We start from the raw sequence: 21,797 nt of genomic DNA on the forward strand, positions 1-21,797 counted from the left end.
AGAAGCTCAAAGGGGGAAAACCCCGTGGAGGCTTGCGGGACCTCTCGCACAGCGAACAACAGGGGTTCCAACCATTTATCCCAATTTTTGGCGTCTTCTTGCACGAACTTACGAATCATGGATTTAAGCGTGCGATTAAAACGTTCGACCAACCCGTCCGTTTGTGGGTGAAAGACGCTGGTTCGAATCGATTTAATGCCCAACAATTCGTACAGTTCGCGTAACGTACGTGACATAAACGCCGTGCCTTGGTCAGTGAGGATTTCTTTCGGAATCCCCACCCGGGAGATTAAACTGAAGAGGGCGTCCGCAACACTCTTAGCAGAAATGTTGCGGAGAGCCACTGCTTCTGGATATCGGGTTGCATAGTCCACAATGACTAGAGCAAATCGATGTCCTCTCGCTGATCGCTCTAATGGCCCGATGAGGTCCATACCAATTCGTTCGAAGGGGACCTGCATTAATGGAAGGGGGCGCAAAGGCGCTTTTGGGGTGGCCGGCGGATTTACCAGCTGACATTCACGACAAGACGCACACCACCTGCGCACGTTCTCTTGAATGCCCGGCCAAAAGAATCAGTTCATGAGGCGATTTAGTGTCGCTGTTTGTCCTAAGTGTCCAGCCATTGGGTTAGAGTGAGCCGCATGGAAAAGCATTTCCCTGCGGCTCTTTGGTACTAACAACTGGGTTGTATCTTGTTTTGATTGAGCGTCTTGGGTCACTCGATACAACCTATCTTTAATAATCGCAAAATAGGGGTAAGTCAGTGGTCGTCCAGGCTGGAGAGACTGACCGTCGATCATGCTGACCCTCTCAAACGCATTTTTCAGCGTGTCATCGTGAGACTGCTCCAGGGGAAAATCATCACGGTCCGAGAGAATCAGTCTCCCGATTCCGCTCGGTTCCCCTGAAGCAGACACCACTGGTCCCTGATCAGTCTCCCCCGCCTGCACTCGCACTTCCTTCCCCCGCGAACATCTCTTCCAAGAGGCACCCGAACATAAATGTCCCAATAATTTATTAAACGCGGGCCAATTTGTCCCCAAAATTATCGGGTGCCGGAGGTGGGGATTAACTGCCACCTCTACACTATGCTTTTGACCCCTAAATAGAATCCTGACCGACACCAACGGATAACTCGCGATATCCCCGTGCACACACCGTACCCTAACCATGCGGCCTGTATCCAATGCCCCGGATGAAATCAGGCTTTGATGCACCGAGGTTTGGTTACAACCCGAGTCCACCAAAGCCTGATATGTACCCCCCTTGATACTCACTGGTATCTGGTACTGACCAGCTTGACCGGGGGCAACCTGCAGGTCGTCCGGGACCCGGATCAATGTCCCCACCTCCATCATTGGACACCGGTCTATAAAGTGATCCGGGTCCCCGCAACGCCAGCAGGCCGGCCCAGACCTGCCCGCCGCTCCAGTGGCGGAGAACGGGCCGGATGATTGGCGTGGAGAGAGGGGAGAAGCAGGCGCGGGGTCCGGTCCGGCGGTGGCCAGACCTATATTTGGAGCCACGAACGGCCGGAAATCCGTTCCACCCCGCCCCCGGGGTGGAACACGAGGCGGGCCGGGCGGACGGGACCTAGGAACAGGGACAGGTCGAGAGAGAGAGAGAGAAGGGGGAGAGGGGGAGAGAGAGACAGATGGTAGGGGCTCGCCGACCCCTGGGCACGCCACCAAGTGGTCCTCCGCCAGTTGGATGGCCGAATCCAGCGACGTGGGCCGGTGGCACTGGACCCACTCGGCGGTCTTCCTCGGGAGCCGAGTGGTGAACTGCTCCAGCACCACACGATCGATGATCTGCTCCACGCCACCTCCGTCGGCCATCAGCCATTTGCGGCACGAGTCCCGGAGCTGTTGGGCCAACACGAAAGGCCGGCCAGCTCCAAAGACCGAAATCGCTGACGATGCTGTTCGGGGGAGCGGCCGACCCGCTGCAGGATGGCCCTCTTCAGGTCGTCGAAGACCAGGAGGTTCTGGATGGGCAGCTGCTGGGCTGCCACCTGCGACTCGCCCGACAGCAGGGGGACGAGCCGCATGGGCCACTGGTCCCGGGGCCAACCGGACACTTCAGCTGACTTCTCAAACAAGTCGAGGAAGGCCTCCGGGTCATCGTGCGGGCCCATCTTCTGGAGTGGCAGCTGGAAGGAAGCAGCAGCTGCCTCGGTGGTTCCCACAGGAACCTCCCGGTCTATCCAGCTCCGGAACCTCTCGCGGTCCTCCTGCTGGCCCTGGATGATGGCCTCGAAGCGGCGCTCCTGGTCGTTGCGAAGATCCACCAGGGCCCGATGTTGTTCTTGGTGAAGGACCGCGAGGGATGCGATGATGTCCGCAAACGGCTTTCCAGCGGCGGGGGCTGCCTGCATGGCGGCGGCTTCCGTCTTTTCCTCCCGGGTTTCGGCACCAGTGTGGTAAAGTTCGTAGTTGTGGGAGGAAAGAGGACAGGGATCGGCTTTTAGCTGCTGACAGTCGCTTTATTCTTTCTCAAAGAGAAAATGTCACACAAAGAACACAACAAAACAAAAGCTCGGTGCAACGCACACTTCAATTCTCCACATCCGAAGACGGGCTTCACTCCAATAGTCCGGACGGCATACACGACTGTCAGCAGGCTCTCTCTCTCCTCCACTCCTGCTTCTCCTGGCGTTTTATCCTGTCTCCACGCCAATTACTGGAACGAGAAACAGGTGTTCGTAATTTGCATCTAACCCGTTCAATCACCGCGCCTCCCCTGACGCTCCCTCCTGTTGCAGAACCCGCTAAACCACGCCCCCCTCGCCACAATAGGAAAAAAAGAAAACTATAAATAGTAAAAAAGCAGAATTGTGGTGGAATAAAGAGTGTAGTAAGGTAGTTAGGGAAAGAAATAAAATGATGAAGAAAGTCAGAAAATCTATATTTAGTGAGTACATTAATCTTAAGAGACCACAGGCAATAGTGAGGAGAGAAGTAAGGTATGCAAAAAGAAATTACTGGAGAGAATTTGATTCAGAGAAATAATAATATTCCAGTTTTAGTAAATAGAAAAATAGCAATAAAAGATAGTGATACAGCAGAGATGTTAGTGGAAACTTTTGTAAAGGTGCACAGATGAGGAAATATAGGGAACAGAAAGTTAGACCTATTGCGTTGACATCAAATTTATGCAAAATTATGGAACGGATGATTATGAATAGCTTGACTTATGTGATTGAAAGTAGAAACATTTTTTCAGCATGTCAAAGTGGATTTAGAAAAGGAAGAAATATGATGGATTCAATATTGTGTTTGGAAGCTGAAATTTGAAAAGCTAAAGTTAATAAATTAGTGCTTGTGAGAGTCTTTTTTGATGTAGAAAAAGCTTATGGTATGTTGTGGAAAGAGGGGCTTTTAATGAAATTGGAAAGCTTAAGAATTGACGGAAAATTGTATAACTGGATTCTGAGTTTCTTGTTTGGAAGAACGATTCAAGTAATAGTAGGGACTGCTTTTTCTCAGATTCTTCCAATTGAGAATGGAACTCCCCAAGGAAGTGCAAGCAGTCCTATTCTTTTTAATTTAATGATTAACCCTTAAATGCATGACTGTTTCGATTGCCAATCATTCTTACATATTTGGTCTTTATCGACCCGGATCTATATCTAACACAGAAGGATCTCTAGGCCTACGTGTCGCAATAATATAAAACTCCTCTGATATTAGAGTAACAATTACAGAAGAATAAAATAAAGCATATTTTGTTACCTTTTGGAGCTTGAAAGGACTCAATTTGAGCAGATGTTTTATGCCATCATCACTGTCCTCGTCAGAGCTCATTTCCCAGTAAATTCAACAAATAATAGGCTAGTTTTATGTTTGAGGTCACGAATATGAGCCCATTCGCGATCTCAAATGTATTCTCAAAACTATATAATTTCAACATCTTCAAAATCTATATTTTGATCGCTAACAGCTTCACCAGATTCATCCAGTAACAGTTAGTCATATTTGATTGCATTCAGTACTTGTTCTGCAGTAAATCGCTGAGCCATTTCATGTTTTTCTAATTATTTCATTTTCTGTCTGAATGAGTCGTCACTTCAGCATTGTGTATTGCCACCTTGTGGAATAAAGGTGAATTGCACTTATTCCATCATCTAAGATTCAATTATTGTTGTGCAGAAAAAATATACGTACACTCATACTAGGGCTGCCCTCGACTAAAGATTTTTCTTGTCGACCAGTAGTCGTTCATTTAAGCCATTAGTCGACTAATCGCACATTTATATTAATAAGCCATAAATCATAATAATGAGCCTTTAATCTTATGTATACATAGCCTAATCAGTGCTCAAACACATGCATAAAGCTTGCCACAGTGCACCGGCAAACGTAACGATTATGAATGTGTCGTGAAAAAACAGCAAGGAGACTGTCTAAACATTTTAATAATTTATTGATAATGTTTTCTATGTTTTCTGTGTTTTCGGCTGCAGAGATTAAGTCAACAATGCTGACTCATCTCTCATCTCCGCAGTAGTGGACGCACCTATATGCAAGTTTCATATGGATTACATAATCTGACAATATTTATTTTCCATTTGAATTGGCTCGTTTAAAAGTAGACATTCCAAGCTATAGATATATTTCTTGTGTCTGTGAGGAAAGCAGCCTATACGATGAGTTTCGGTTCATGCTTGTTCCGAGCTCAAGTTCACCGAGACCGAGATCAGAAAACGCATCCTGATTGCTTTCATTGTTTTACAAAAGCACAACGTTTTGCTGTTATTGTGAGTTTACAGAAATAAAAGTAGACCCTTTACATTTTGCATTACTCTTATCTATGACCAAAAATGACGGAGTATTTTATGTTAAGTGCAGTGATCACACCGGCGCCTCCATGTCATGCAGTAAACACGCTCTCCACACAAACACTTGGATATGCCCCAAATAATAGTGCACATTTATTTATCTATAGGCAAACATTAAAGAGAATGGACTAAAGTTGCGACTTACATGTTTCAAGTGATAAGCCATATTTAAGGTCGATAAATGATAGGTGAATGTTTGGATTTCCTGCAGTTAATGATCTGTGCCTCTAGGACTGCGTGACCTCGCCACTTCCTGCGGAGATTTTTTTTTCTGCAACTAACCGATTAATAAAATCTTGGTCGACCAAGCCTCTTCAAGTTGATTAACGGTTAGTTGACTATTAGGGGGCAGCCCTAACTCATACACACCTCGGGTCCTTAGCGACCCTATACAATTTTTACAAAAAATTAATACAAAAATAGGCATTTTTTTATAATTTTATGATTTTTTTCTTGTTGTATTCTTTATAATGAATTGTTTGAGGAATACCAAGAAGGTTGATGTCTAACTTTAAAAAATGAACGAGGAGGAGGGAAGTGAATGGGGGCGAAATGTTTTTTGAAAATAAAATGCAAAAAGCAGTGAAAATTGGGTGAATAATTGGGGTTTTCGTTTTTCTATGGCAAAAACACAAGTAATGTTTTTCAAAAAAGAAAAATAATCCAAGCTTTAATGTCAAAATGTATGGTTATCAGCTGGAACAAGTTAATGTAGTAGGATTTTTGGGTATGTGGATGGATTCTAAATTAAATTTTAAAACACATATTCAGAAATTGCTAGAAAAATGCAAAAAAGGAATACATGTGTTAAGGTGCTTGTCAGTAGCTGAGTGGGGGGCAAGATATCAGTGATTGAAAAGAATTTGTGCTGTGATCAGGTCAAACATAGATTATGGGAGTGTAGTATACAGTTCTGCAAACAAGACATTACTTAAAAAGATAGAGGTAATACAAAATCAAGCTTTGCGAATTTACTGTGTTGCATTTAGATCTTCTCCGGTAGCTTCATTACAAGTTGAAATGGGAGAATTGCCTCTAGAACAGCGTAGGTTCTAGTTGAAATTAAGCTACTGGTATGGTGTAAAGGGACATCTGGAAAACCATCCAGTTAGAGTACTTTTGAAAGATTGTTGGGAATATGAATACAAAGAAATAACAAGCTTTGGTTGGGTAGTAAGGCAGCTTGAAGTTCAAAGACCATGAAATTGCTCCTTCTGTTGCTATACCAGCAATTCCCCCTGCGGGTTTGATTGAATCTGCAATGATTCAATGATTCATTCATAAATACAGCTGCTGGCTTTGATACTGAAAGAATGAATGACTTGACGGTTCACTCATAAAAACAGTGACTTATGGCCACCTACTGGCGGTTTTAATGTACTATTTAAAAGTATCACTTCATTCTTATCATCAGTGTATTTATTGAATTTTTTTAAGCATTACTTATTTAAGCATTATTTAAAGGTATTTATAAAAGTAAAAATTTGCACTAGAAAAAGCGATTTAAGAGGTCAAATATTGTCCCTTAATGAAAAAGGTGTAACTGCAGTAAGTGGAAAAGAGAGGATGCACAGAAGGATGTTAAATACCTCAAGGGGTACAACACTCTAAAAAGTCTGAGAACCACTGAAGGGGGATATGTAGAATTGCACAAGTGCTACTGCTAAGACTCGAGTGCAATGTCAATACAGCCTGTTACCTTGATTCAAATTTTTCATAAGCTTAAATGAACTGGTCTAAAGATAAAAATTATGACTATTTTTGTCTAAAGACTACATATAAAATAGCTATCAAAGTTAATGTTGGTAACTGTAATGACTAAAACTTGACAAAAATGCAATGACTTTTCTTCAACTAAAACTAGACTAAAGTATGAAAGACAAAAATTTGACTAAGACTAAGGAGCATTTGTGTCTGAAAATAATGTCCAATATCCATACTATCCATCGTAAATAGTATGTGAGATTAAAATGTCCATTTGTGAGCCATACTAAATTGCTGAAAAAGACAATGCTCTCCCATGTCTGCCATTTGGAGACCAGAATTTGTATTAAGCGACCCCTTTTGTTCCACAAACTTCTCAGAACATATGGCTAAGTAACACCATGATGTAAGGTGTGAATTCCCCCTTGTATCAGGAAACTCAGACTTGTGGACACATCTTAAGGTCATTTCCCCTACGGAAATGATCTCTAGGAAATACCCCCTCTCTTGAGTCTTGTTTGATTTTTCACATATATCAGTGTCTTGTGCTGTGTGGTTACAAATTACTGCCTTAAAATTTAGATTTATTAAAAAATGATTTTTTTATTTGTTACCTTGCTCATAATCAGTAATCATAACTTTATATTATTACCATTGTCCACAGGATAATATTTTGTCCAGAATTGGTAAAATACCCTAACCCCAACTTTTCGTTGGACGAATAGTTGATAGAACAGTGTAAAATATTAATTCTGAATCATTTACATATTAATTTGGTTCTTATTCACTGTAATTCTATTACCTTTTAGTTATATTGATCCGAGTTGCCCTTACACAATTTTTGCATAATAGGTCCCATTTAAATAAAATAAGTGGATCTCACTGACACCTGACTTTCATCTCCTTGACTGAAATCACATCTGAACAGATAGACTCTAATGTCACCTTCAAAATAACTGCTAATCCTAGAGATTCACATACTTTTGCCACTCATAGATATGCAATATTGGATCATTTTCCTGAATAAATAAATGCCTATATTTGTCTCATTTGTTTGATTGGATTACCTTTGTCTACTCTCAGGACTTGAGTGAAAATCTGATGTTGTTTTGAGTCATATATATGCAGAAATATTCTAAAGGGTTCACAAACTTTCAAGAACCACTTTAAAAAGTCATGAATAATCTTACACAAACTGTTATTTTTAAAGTGAATTTTGGGAAATTCTGAAACAGGCCCCTGGACTGTTGCCCAAATCCAAAATATATACAACATATTTAAACCATTTCTGAATCCCCTTTAAGGAAGAGAATAAGACTGTTGCACCTTCTTTGTGTTTTTCTGCCATCTTTATGGTATTTTGTGGCTCTGTTAGGACAGAAAAGAAGTAAAAAAATTAAAATAAATAAATCAATAAATAATAATAATGTCTCCCCATTAACACTGCGAGCATAAAATGAACTTAATTAGGAATAGAATTCACAACGACCAAGCACAACAGTTTAGTTACAAATAGTACCATTTCCTGCAGTGTTCAAACCATAGTTTAAGTTCAATTCTCTGATGCTGCTTCTGATGATAAAAGGAGCATTTAAAGTAGCTCCCGTTTCAGCATTCAGATCAACACTGACAACAGTGTGAGCGCTGCTGCTCATCTGACCTGAAAGAGAGAAAGAGATTTATTACATTTCTTAAATTTCAACTTTAACATTACTGATATTCTTTCAGTTATTACCTTCCTTGTACTTTTCTTCTAGTGTGTCATAAGGCTGTTCAGCAGATGCCATAGTTCTTCCCTGACTGCTAAAGTACATGGAAAAAAAGGATAGCTGGCAGGATAGTAGGCAGGAATGAAGCATCTAATTAATGCATTAAATAGACAGCCTTAGTAGAAACATAAACTAGGTTTAATTAAAGTTCTACACAAATGAACAGCACAGTCAGACCACATGGCATTGCTTGAAACAATTCTCACTGCAGTGATATTTGAAGTAACTTACAGATGTGTATGTGTGCAGTCTGAAAGAATAAATAATAAACAATAACTACAAACCTGATTCCAAAAAAGATGGGACACTGTACAGATTGTGAATAAAAACAGAATGCAATGATGTGGAAGTTTCAAATTTCAATATTTTATTCAGAATACAACATAGATGACATATATGAAATGTTTAAACTGAGAAAATGTAACATTTTAAGGGAAAAATAAGTTGATTTTAAATTTCATGGCATCAACACATCTCCAAAAAAAAAAAAGGGACAAGGCCATGTTTACCACTGTGTGGCATCCCCTCTTCTTTTTATAACAGTCTGCAAACGTCTGGGGACTGAGGAGACAAGTTGCTCAAGTTTAGAAATAGGAATGTTGTCACATTCTTGTCTAATACAGGCTTCTAGTTGCTCAACTGTCTTAGTTTGTCTTTTTGTCTTACTTTGTCGCATCTTCCTCTCTATGATGCGCCAAATGTTTTCTATGGGTGAAAGATCTGGACTGCAGGCTGGCCATTTCAGTACTCGGATCCTTCTTCTACACAGCCATGATGTTGTAATTGATGCAGTATGTGGTCTGGCATTGTCATGTTGGAAAATGCAAGGTCTTCCCTGAAAGAGACGATGTCTGGATGGGAGCATATGTTGTTCTAGAACTTGGATATACCTTTCAGCATTGATGGTGCCTTTCCAGATGTGTAAGCTGTCCATGCCACACGCAATCATGCAACCCCATACCATCAGAGATGCAGGCTTCTGAACTGAGTGCTGATAACAACTTGGGTTGTCCTTGTCCTCTTTAGTCCAGATGACATGGCATCCCAGTTTTCCAAAAAGAACTTCAAATTTTGATTCGTCTGACCACAGAACAGTTTTCCACTTTGCCACAGTCCAATTTAAATGAGCCTTGGCCCAGAGAAAACACCTGCGCTTCTGGATCATGTTTAGATATGGCTTCTTTTTTGACCTATAGAGTTTTAGCCGGCAATGGCGAATGGCACGGTGGATTGTGTTCACCGACAATGTTTTCTGGAAGTATTCCTGAGCCCATGTTGTGATTTTCATTACAGTAGCATTCCTGTATGTGATGCAGTGCCGTCTAAGAGGCACTTTTTATACCCAATCATGTTGCCAATTGACCTAATAAGTTGCAAATTGGTCCTCCAGCTGTTCCTTATATGTACATTTAACTTTTCCAGCCTCTTATTGCTACCTGTCCCAACTTTTTTGGAATGTGTAGCTCCCATGAAATCCAAAATGACATTTCAAAATGTTTCACTTTCAACATTTGATATGTTATCTATATTCTATTGTGAATAAAATATACGTTTATGAGATTTGTAAATTATTGCATTTCTTTTTTATTCACAATTTTTACAGTGTCCCAACTTTTTTGGAATCGGGTTTGTAGACATATAAAAGACGTGCATCAATAATAGCTGGTATTTATAAATAACTCTCCATTGTAAACACAAATTCTAATGCAGTAATACCACTTTTGACTGATTTCGGCACATGAACCTCATAAAGCAGACCTGGACATTGTATGGCACCTGGGCCACATCCAGCCCTCAGGTTATCCTTGACTGGCCCATGCAGGGCCGTTTCTAGCAGTTTTGGCACCCTAGGTGAGATTCCAACCCCCCACCCCCCATGGCTCCACCCTCCCAACACCATACCAACAATTTGCACCTTCCATTAAAAAAAACAAAAAAAACAATAAATAGTAACTATTATACAGCTGTATTTCATATGAGAAACATGCACACACCTGCTGACGGCTTAGTCTGGCCAGAATCCAATGGTGTCAATCCAGTGGCTGTCCCTGAGTTTAATGTGTCAGCTTCAACTACATGTACAATCAAACATACCATTTTAAACACTTTTGAAACTATTCTATATAGCTAAAGCTGTAAACAAGAAGTAAACACTTACAGTAGGGACTGGGTCTTGCCTCTGATGTTTGTCTTCCTACAGTAGCATCTGCCTTGTGTTTCTCGAAATATTTGTTGAGTGCACCTGTCATGATTGTTTGTAACATTAATATAAAACTCTCCAGCATAAACAAATAGATTCTCATAATCTACACACCCATAGTGCCTCAAAATAGCAAAAGTACAAAATAATAATAAAATATATATAAATAAATAAAAAACTCTTGGTGGGGCGGGGGCTCTCACTGGCACCCCCCAGCTGTTTGCGCACTAGGCGACCGCCTAGTTTACCTATGCCTAGAAACGGCGCTGGGCCCATGTGATGTAATTAGTAAATTAAAAGTCAAATGCAAATACGTGTAATTAGGTGCACGCAATACAATCGCACTGCTTTTATTTTGAAGGCAACTGTTGTTTTTTTTGTTTGTTTGTTTTTTACATGCGTGAGACTGTATGCACCTTCACTCAAATGTGTTCACAATCACGTAGGAACTTTTAAGAAATGTTTGCCGTTAGCCATTAAATATGATAGATAATGTTAAAAATGAGAGACTGATGCAGAATGTTTTAGTTTGTGGAGAACAGATAGCTGTGTTGAAGGATTACAATTTAAATCGCTATTACAAGAATAAACATGCAGAGAAATAAAAGATTTTGACTGATGGCCAGTGGGCAGGGACATCTGAGGATTTGCTAGCTAAGCTACAAAAGCAGCAAGGACTTTTTTACCAAGCTCATTTTTTTCCTGTAATGAATTAATATAATTAATGCATTAAATAGACAGCGTTAGTAGAAACATAAACTAACAATACAAATATTATATTTAACTCAAGTATATAATGAATATACCATGAATAAACAGTTTAGTCGAGGAATTGGGATTACTGTCATCACTTATATAAGCAAACTCACAGCAACTTATCAATTACTCAAATCATATGAGACAGTCATCATTACATGCTGACAATTTCTAAAACATTACGGACAGCAAGAGTGAACTTTAAACCATCTGTCCTTGTTCTATTAGACCTGTGGGCAGCATTTGACACTGTAAACTATCCTCCTGTCCACCCTTTTTGAATTGGGCATCACAGGTATGGTACTTCAGTGAAACGTATTATCTCACAGACAGATCCTTCCAGGTTTAATGGAGAGGAGGGGTATCTGAGCCACATCAGTTAATCACTGGTGTGCTTCAAGGTGCTTCTTTTCTCCATTGTAGCGTCTGGAGCGATCAAACACAATTGTAAGGTCTGGCTCCCCCACTGAGCGCAATCACCCCATCTGCACCATGTGCTCTTTACACACATTTCAAAGACCATTAGGAGACAGGCCACTAGAACCAGACATTGTCTATAAACTGGACTCTTTGCCATTAATTCATTGACAACCTCGTCGAAATGAATGAACATGCATTTCCCCAGTACATCGCATCTATTATTACTGTTTGTATGTTGTTCTTTCATATGTTGTATAGTGTTAGGCATGCCTGAAAGTTGGAACTATGAGATAATGTATTTCATCTAGGTGATGTTTACTATCAAATTACTCCTTGTTTAATGACTCACATGTTGGTGGACATTGAAATATCATAGAATGCATTGTATGTTTGTTATGTTTATCAGAGTATAAATGAACACAAACATACAAACCCAGGCAAATGAACTCACTTTCAAACAAATGAAATCCCCCGGTCAAGCCAAGATTTGAAGGTGTCGACTGTCTGGAGAGTTCAAAAGCCCCCACAAAAATCACACTCAGTTGAGTTTAGTTTTAGTGCTTATGGACTTCTAGTTCTTGGCTTTGTTCCTGTTGATATAACGAGGGCCACCCCACCCGAGCAGGGCTGGTAATTTCACTTCAAGCCATGCACAACTGCAACGACCACAAAAGAGTCAAAATAACAGCGCAAAGTTTGTCTTCATTTTCTTCACCAACGCCGAAGATGTTGATTAAAATTTCCATGCCAGCGGACCAAACCATCAAGGATTTTCTCATGAACCTGCAGATCCGGACTGCTAAGGCATTTGCAAGTATCGTTTGAACACTAAATGGCAATTTAGTATTAAGACTGTGAACCCCTTTTAACAAAGGTGCTTTACAGTATTGAAACTGATGGTTCGTCCAGCAATTGTTAATTTACTCTTTCCATTGTTTCATTCCCCTTTTATGATATGGTTCACATTCTTTTTCCACTCTCTCACTGTGTGAATGGTATGTTTGTGTTTGTTAGTTTAGTTATGTGTTTGTGATGTAGTTAAATAAAACTTGTATGCACACTCTTGCGAGTTGATTCTGGTCTGCTTATAAAACCAATATCCCTGATAACGATTCGATCACAGCTACATGTTAAGAAAGCGATACTCTGTGGTCACAGAAAATAGACAATTGATAGACAATTAATACTGAGTGTTCGCTGGCCGAACAAATTGATTGTAATATTAATTAAGCTACTTTAAGTTAATTTGATTAACTGATTCAAATATTATTAATTAATCATAACGAGTTATGGCTAATTATTATTATTTCCCCTTTTGAGCTAATAAATATTGTTACACCATTTCCACAACTTAACTGGGAATGATCATGAAGACACATGGCTTCTCCTACCACTGCAATGCAGATAACACACAGTTCCATCTGTCATTTCAAACTGATGATCCCACTGTCTCAGCTTGTATCTCTGCCTGCCTTTCAAACATCTTTTCCTGGATGAAAGGGGTCATTTACAGCTTAACCTTGCAAAGACAGAGCTCCGTGTAATACCTGCAGACCCTTCAGTTTGCCACATCACTGCTGTGCAACAGGGGTCCACAATTCTAACGGCAACCATGATAGCAAGGAACCTAGGGATTGTGTTTGAGGTCCATCTGAGTTTTTCAATCCATATTTCAACAACGGCTCAGTTGTGGAGGTTTGTTCTTTACAGCATGAGGAAAATCAGACCCTTCCTGTCAGAGTATGCGACAACTTCTTGTCCGAGCTATTGCAATTTCAAGACTGGACTACTGGATACTGGCCGGTCTTTTGGCCAGCGTAACTAAGTCCTTGCAGATGATCCAGAATGTAGCAGCATGTCTGGTCTTCAACCAGCCTAAGAAAACCTATGTCACACCCTTCCTGATCCATTGGCTCCCAGTTGCATCCAGAAACAAATTTAAGGTTAAAGGCTGATTTAAACTTCTGCGTCGAGTAGGGGTGTGACTAAACTGTGACGAGATTTCTCGTCGAGGCGAAAAGTAGTCTCGTGATGTTGCCATGACAGAGTGTTAGGATGATTAGGAAAGAATATGCCACCGCTACGTATACATTACGCCTCCACTGTCGTTTTGCTTTGTATTTAAATAAAAAAAACATTTAATTCAGTTGGATAACGGACGCCGCCGCTCCATATTTACAGAGTTACGCGCGGTCGTTGAAAGTGAAAGTAAACATATTTAAACGCGATCTCAATACCCCGCATTTTCAAAGCGGCTCCCTGATGAATACAGATATCTCTCAATATGAAAGCTATTTTAGGCTGGGCAGTGTAGTTGTAACCATCTCTCAGCTCTGTATCAAAGAAAAATGTGGTCTTATTTGCATGACTGACATGTCTCTTAATCTTATTAAGCACAAACAGTAAGGTTTCATTTGTTAACATTAGTTAATGCACTGTAAACTATGAACTAAAAATTAATGACTATTTTTACTAACTAACATATATGTTAGTTAATAAAATAAACAAAGATTAATAAATACTGTAGCAAATATATTGCTCATTGTTAGTTGATGTTGGTTAATACATTAATGTTAATAAATGAGACCTTATTGTAAAGTGTTAACATTTTTATTTATACTGTTTTTATTTCTATGATCAGTTTGTGAAAAGGAGTTCAGTTAGGAGGTCAAAAGTTGTAGAAGCTCATAAATCATGTACAGTAAGGTCTGAAGAGACTGAAATCATACAGAAGAGAATTCAGTCGAGTTAGTGGAAAAACTTTTACAGTGCTTGAGTATTGTTGTCTTTTACTGCATATGATAATTCACATTCAGAAAGTAGAACTGAAGTGACATTCATTACAAGATGATTAGTTAAAACATTTCAAATACACCTGCAGAATATTTTTTCTAGTCATGATTTCACCATTGAGGATTTCTTAAAAATAGTGTGTAAAAATCTTGTCTCGTCTCGTGAACTCAGCCTCGAGTCTCGTCTCGTGAGATACCCGTCTCGTCACACCCCTAGCGTTGAGTATACGCCATAGCCGAGTGCATGCTGTAGCCTGACGTGCACCTCTTCAAAATGTAACAAAGCGTCAATTCTACGCGGACCACAAGCGCTGTGATTGGTCTGCTAGAACCCCTCCCTCGGGTAAAAAAACTGGCGCGGGGGACTCGGAGAAGAGCGAGCGTTTTCCACTTCCATAGGAATGAAAAAATGCTCTGTTTCAGGTCGTTACCGATTTGTCATCTATTTGTAAGCTTCTCTGACAACGTACATGACAAGCTGCTTCTTCTTAAGCTTTTGCCGTGATACTCAACATGACACTGCCCACTAGTGGTCTGCATGCACGTCAACGCGGACAACACAGAAGTATAAATGAAAACAGACACCTGTTCCACAAGAACCTAACCACCCTGCACTTTTAAATCCTTTAAAAATCTTCTCTGCATACATTACTGGTTTGGAAAGATGTGAAAAAAATATTTGAATATTCCTCAGGTTATTTCTGTTCGATCTCCCTTAGCTTTGAATCCTGATTTTCCCATTCAGATTAGGAGTATTGGTTTGTTGGAGTTCCAAGGGCTTGTCTGATTTTTCAGGTCTGATGATTTCTTAATCTCTGAGGTCATTTGCGCAACTTAAAGTAGAGTTTAACATTTACCCTCTAGATTTTACAAATCTTAAAATTTTACATTCAGTTCAGCAGACTGGACTAAGATTTGTAATGGCATTTTTCCAAAAGGTACTTCGATTTCTCTACATGAACAAAATTTCACATGATGCCCTGGCTCTGTTACAGCTTAAGGACATCAATATACTGAAAAAAGATAAGGAGATCCCTGCCAGCCAGTACCAGAGGCTGTTGGGCCATATAGTCACTGCCGTCAACATATACCTTGATACCAACATCTCTCTTGGAACATTAATTGCCTAGAGATGAAAGCTGTATTTCTAGCTCTGAGGTACTTTCTCCCAGATTTGAGAGGTTTTGAAATTTCACTATTCTCTTACATAAATTCAAGTTACTCAATGCAGGTTAAATTCCTCTCTCTGATGGCAGCCTACATTCCAGGGTGCTTAAACTTGGGAGTGGACATCATGTAGAGGCAGAGGCTAAGGCCCGGGGATTTAAGACACCACCACATGGTATTGTTGGATATGAAAAGGCAGAGGTATTACAGAGCAGAAGTTGATCTGTTTGCCATTAGTAGAGTAAACCCAGTGTCCTCTCTGGTTTGCTCTCACACGTCCAGCTCCATTGCGGCTGGATGCCATGGTACAGATGTGGCCAAGGTTTTCAGATTTTTTTTAAAAATTTATTATGCACAAACTGTCCTGTATAAGCATATGGTCAAACTCTAGAATTACAGTGGCCAGAGGACAGTTCCATTATAAATCTATATTTTCACTTTATACAATGTTTTGTGTTTCTACCGAGAACTTATATTGTAGTTATATAAATATAGGGCTGTCGCTGTGAAAAAAATTCCCTTGACTCAATAGCGCAACATGTATTACCAGCATTTTTTTTTCTTTTTACAAACCTCATTTATCCTGATTTTAGTGCATATAAAGCTCTAATGTTGAGTTATTATTATGTAGCATATATTGTTAAATTTATGTTAAAATTATGTTATTGTTAAATGCCAAAAAGCTATAAGAGCATGCCTTTTCTAATTTAAAAAATGAAAGAAATCAAAGAATTCTAAAGTATTTTAAAGAACTCTAATTCTAAAGTCTTACATTAAAACAAGCAATAAGAACATGCCTGTCACGATCACAGTCTGTTCCTGTTCACTCCGGACTCCATTTCCCATAATCCTCCCTATCAATCACATGCACTCACTCCACCAATCACCTGTTGTACCCTGGAGGCACATATTCAAAAGTTTCTGGATATAACCCACTTATCTGATCTACCTGACTGTGCCCTCATTGACTTTTTTATTTATGGATTAAACGAACCACTTAAGGACTATGTATTCACCAATGGTCCACGGGGGTCGTTCGTGGAGTTCTTGGACTTTGCCCTGCTCACAGCTGGTTCAACTTTTACTGTGGGGGTCGCGGAGGAACGCGACACCACGCTGAACCGCATAATGGCGGCCGCTACAGACTGCGCACATAAAATGGCGGATGCTACAACGCCTCATCACGTCTCCGCTGATCACCCAGAGCAACGTCACGTTGCCGCTGATCGCCCAGAGCAACGTCATGCCTTCGCAGATCGCCCAGAGCAACGTCACGCCTTCGCTGAGCGCCCAGAGCAACGTCACGTCACCGCTGATCGCCCAGAGCAAAGTCATGTCGCCGCTGATCGCCCAGAGTCACGTCACGTCTCTAGATCAGTCCGGGAGCGGAGAGGGTTGCGTTCCAGTGTGACTGATCCACCGCTGATTTCAGCACGAGCGGCTGGCATTCCTAAGCCTCCGCAGGCAGCTTCGGTCTCAGGTCAGCCGGCCGCTTCGCACTCAAGTCAGCCGGCCGCTTCGCTCTCAAGCCCGGCGGTCGCTTCGCACTCAAGCCCGGCGGTCGCTTCGCACTCAAGCCCGGCGGTCGATTCGCACTCAAGCCCGGTGGCCGCTTCGCTCTCAAGTCTGCCGGCCGCTTCGCTCTCAAGCCCGGTGGCCACTTCGTACTCAAGTTCGTCGGACGCTTTGCACGCAAGTTTGCCGGCTGCAACGCTCTCAAGTTCGCCGGCTGCAACGCTCTCAAGGTCGCCGGTTGCCATGGACTCAAGCGCCCTGGATGCTATGGACAAGATGGCTGCTTTGCCAGTGCCCACGGGCAAGATGGCCGCCCCCTCGGAGCTTAAGGATATAGGGGGCGTTCCAGCCGTTGAGTCCGCTCCAGCCAGTGAGTCCATTCCGGAATCCGCTCCAGTCAGTGAGTCTGTTTCAGCCAGTGAATCCGTGCCAGCCAGGGAGTCTGTTCCAGAGCCTGCTCCAGCTTGTGCGCCCACTGCAGTGTCCACGGAGGAGGTAAACACAGTGCCACCACCTCTTCCACGTAAGAGGAGAAAGAGGAGGAAAAAGGCTTCCTTCTTCCGTCAGGGCTCGGAGAACTTCCCAGAACCTGCTGTGGGTCCGGAGACCACTCCAGAGGCCTCTCTTGCTCCGCCCAAGCTCCTAGCCCTGCCAGCGCCATCCAGTCTCCTTGCCCTGCCGGCGCCACCTGTGCTCCTCGCCCTGCTGGCGCCGCCCGAGCTCCTCGCTCTGCCAGCGCCACCCGAGCTCCTCACTCTGCCAGCGCCGCCCAAGCTCCTCGCGCTGCCAGTGCCACTCAAGCGTCTTGCCCTGCCAGAGCCACCCGAACTCCCTGCCCACAAGCCCGCAACATACCCCGTTGAAATCCCCAAGAACTTTGGGGGGGGGGGGCAGTGTACCTGAGTGTGGGGAGCTTGAGGGTGGGGAGCTTGTGGCTGGGGAGCTTGGGGAGCTTGTGGGTGGGGACCCCGTGGGTGGGGACCCCGTGGGTGGGGACCCCGCCCCCTGCCCAGCCACTGCTGTCATGGCCATTTATGGACTGTAGCCCACTAGGGCCATTTATGGACTGTAGCCCACTAGGGCCATTCATGGACTGTAGCCCACTTGGGCCATTCATGGTCTCATTGCTGCGGCTGCCCAAGCCGCCTGACCTGCCGTGGCCGTCCAAGCCGCCTGACCTGCCGTGGCCGTCCGAGCCGCCTGACCTGCCGTGGCCGTCCGAGCCGCCTGACCTGCCGTGGCCGTCCGAGCCACCTGACCTACCGTGGCCGTCCGAGCCGCCTGACCTGCCGTGGCCGTCCGAGCCGCCTGACCTGCCGTGGTTGCCTGAACCACCTGACCTGCCGTGGCCGCCCGAGCCACCTGACCCACCGTGGCTGCCTGAGTCCCTGGGGCTGCATTGGAGATCCCATTCCCGGCTGCTGTTAGATCTCCAAAGCACCCACCCCCCCCTCCCTAGCTGTTCCTTTACGTCGCGAGGACGCGTCTTCCGGGAGGGGGGCGTTATGTCACGATCACAGTCTGTTCCTGTTCACTCCGGACTCCATTTCCCATAATCCTCCCTGTCAATCACATGCACTCACTCCACCAATCACCTGTTGCCACATACAGTCATGCACACTCCACACTAATCACCACACCCAGCTGATACGCATTACCTGGACTATAAAGGACTCACACACACACCACCTCACCGCGAAGTCTTGATTACCCAGTGTGTCATTTCCGAGCATTATTATTCCTGTCTGCCTGTTTGTTGCCGTTACTGCCTGTTTCCTGTTTATTGACCCGTTGCTGCCTGCCCTGATCTTTGCCTGTCCATTGACTACGACTCTGCCTGTTCCTCACTGTTCCTGTTTGTTCCTGTTTTGACCCTGCCTGTACGACCACTCTCACTTGTAAATAAATGCTGCACTTGGATCTCCTGCCTGAGTCTCCATTTGTTACAATGCCTTTTCCAATTTGAAAAAACTAAAGAATTCTAAAGTATCACATGAAAACAAAGTGTGAATGAAAATAAAGAAATAAAAAAAAATATTACTTTTGTGTTAACGAATGTGATATAGAACTGAGTTATCATGTCCTTGTTTCGCGCTAGGAAAACCAACATATTAACCTTGTGTGGTCGCATAGGGATAACAATTTTCCCGGTGGCTCTGAAAACCCTTTCTGATGGTGTGCTCATTGCACAAATACACACAATGGCACAAAAAAGACCCATATCCTATCCACCTACGCCCCAACTGAGACCGGCCAGGATGCAGCCAAGAACAACTTCTAAAACCAGCTAAGATCAGACAGACATTGGTACAGACAGGACTGGATGAGAAAAAACTTTTCGGTCATGGTGAGTTCAATTACAACAAACTGATCGAACAAACTGGTAGCAGGTAACAGCCATGTTCAGCACCATAGCAAAAACCAGCTTACAGGGCGCAACCAATCTCCTGATGCTGGAGCTCAGAACATGGAAGAATGACGTTATCATGCCAATCCTAAAGAAAAATCATAGCCAGTATTGCAAGAACTGCTACGGCATCAGTCTCTTGTTGTTCACAAAGTGTTTATGAAGGTCATGCAATCAAGACTGCAGATACATCATGAACAGATAAAGCAAAAAGAGCAAGCAGGATTCAGGCCACATTAGGGCTGCATAGGTCTAATTCTCACATCACATCAACTGGCAAAGGAATGAACTGACATTACGACAGCTTACTTTTAAAGGGTTAGTTCACCCAAAAATGAAAATTCTGTCATTTATTACTTACCTTTTTTTAAATTACTTACTTAACGCTCCGAAGCTTCATGAAGCAGTGTTTTGAAATCGGCCATCACTAAATAAGTCATTATTTTGTTTTTTTGGCAAACCAAAAATATTCTTGTCACTTTATAATATTAATATTGAACCACTGTACTCACATGAACTGATTTAAATATGTTTTTAGTACATTAATGGATCTTGAGAGAGGAAATATCATTGCTGGCTATGCAGGCCTCATGAGCCATTGGATTTCAACAAAAATATCTTAATTTGTGTTCCGAAGATGAACGAAGGTCTTACGGGTGTGGAACGGCATGAGGGTGAATAATAAATGACAGAATTTTAATTTTTGGGTGAACTAACCCTTTAACAGCAACTTAACCATGCCCACCTCTTTTCAAGGATGGATACTCTACGAATGGCTTGCTCACTGACATACCTGATGATTTTGGAATAAATTGTGGAAAGCACAATCCTTTATATCAGGCTGTATTGAAGCTATTTTACATAAGTGAGACACTTGTGTTTGCTCTAGCAACATAGCTAAAAGTATTCTAAAGATTAGACTGTTTTATTGAAAGTAACCTACTTTTACCTGTTGATATATACCTTCACAAGCACCCATAAGAGCTGTGTTTGTAATGTTCGAGTTGGAGAGGCTAGTGCTGCAGTAACTACATACTTCACCTTTAAAGTGGGATGGATAAAATGGCTTTATCTGCTGTAGGGTAGGTATAGAACTGTGGAGGGCACTGGAGAGACTTTTAGAAAGCTTTTGTAGCATTACTGTCACTTTTACAAATATAAAACACCTTGCAGAATAAAAGTATTGGCATATGTAGTTTATCAGGACATAAATGTGTATAATGACATGGGTATTACAATGTAATACAACATACTTTCTGTGTCCTCGTAAACCAAATGGCTTAAAAAAAACATACTAAACTGTGTTTTTTTATTATTATTATTATTAAAAAAATGCAGAAAGTTTCCTGTGCTAGGTAGGTTTAGGGGTAGGGTTAGTGTAGGGGAATAGAATATACAGTAGCCTACAGTATAAAAACCATTACGCCTATGGAGAGTCGTGTGTGTGTGTGTGTGTGTGTGTGTGTGTGTGTGTGTGTGTGTGTTTTTGAAATGAGGGCATGAAAATACAGAATCAAGCATTCAAACAACAATATGCATTCTGATGTAATTAGCTAACTCTTACAATTAAATGACACATTCATCAACATTAAAACACATGCAGTAGGCTACTTACGCAAGCATTTAGAAACCTAACAGGTAATATTATCATTAGTAATACTAAAACCACCCGTAAAAAAAACAAAATAAAACAAAAAAACAGGTACTGGTTTAAAACAATTTGAAAGCAGTTCGTTAAGAAAGTAAATTTAATTATTATCAAAAAGTGAACCATACACATTAAGAAAAATAAACAATATTGCCTATTGATAATTACCAGCAGAGGTATACAATAATTAATTATCAGAAGTTTACGTTCACATTTGGACATAAACCAGTGAACAACAAGTGGGCAGGAAATGCCCAAAGACAGGCAAACAATAAACCAGTTAAAAAACAGTGTATAAATTAAACTTACTTATATGATTGACGCACAACAACCAGAATTAGACGGAAAAAGCTCCATTCCTTTTGTATTCCAAATTCCCAGCGGAGCAGCGCAACTGTAAACAACTCACTTCACGGAAATAAGGAGTGGTAGGTAGCGCGCGTCTTTATGCCTTAGAGCAGTGCAAAGTGTTGAACTGTAGGCTATAATTAACCTACTGGGACGGAGTAAATCAGAAAGGAAGTGGACTTTTTGCAAATAATATTTGTAGATCTTTCTTTTTCCTCTGAACTGTTG

General features: G+C 42.0%; 1 protein-coding gene across 3 annotated transcripts; it reads right to left on the minus strand.

Annotated features, from left to right (window-relative positions):
* Position 1: 1 nt before the first annotated feature.
* LOC137024939 (uncharacterized) lies at positions 2-21,790 on the minus strand. Of its 3 annotated transcripts, XM_067392901.1 has the most exons (7): positions 21,531-21,790; positions 10,475-10,558; positions 10,311-10,388; positions 8,283-8,350; positions 8,067-8,207; positions 7,874-7,915; positions 2-2,685 (listed from the first exon to the last, which is right to left on the minus strand). In XM_067392901.1, the coding sequence occupies exons 4-7, from the start codon at positions 8,332-8,334 to the stop codon at positions 2,663-2,665; spliced, it is 258 nt and encodes an 85-aa protein (XP_067249002.1). In that variant the 5' UTR covers positions 8,335-8,350; positions 10,311-10,388; positions 10,475-10,558; positions 21,531-21,790; the 3' UTR covers positions 2-2,662. The 3 variants fall into 2 exon arrangements, with proteins under 3 accessions (XP_067249002.1, XP_067249000.1, XP_067249001.1); XM_067392899.1 differs by having other exon boundaries at positions 2-8,207.
* Positions 21,791-21,797: the final 7 nt, after the last annotated feature.

This window comes from Chanodichthys erythropterus, chromosome 8, assembly GCF_024489055.1.
Source record: "Chanodichthys erythropterus isolate Z2021 chromosome 8, ASM2448905v1, whole genome shotgun sequence".
In the NCBI taxonomy this organism is placed as follows: domain Eukaryota; kingdom Metazoa; phylum Chordata; class Actinopteri; order Cypriniformes; family Xenocyprididae; genus Chanodichthys; species Chanodichthys erythropterus.

Bases quoted from the DNA above. Each gene is read 5' to 3' on its own strand.
- LOC137024939 (XM_067392899.1), bottom strand. From the start codon at position 1,841: ATGGCCGACGGAGGTGGCGTGGAGCAGATCATCGATCGTGTGGTGCTG.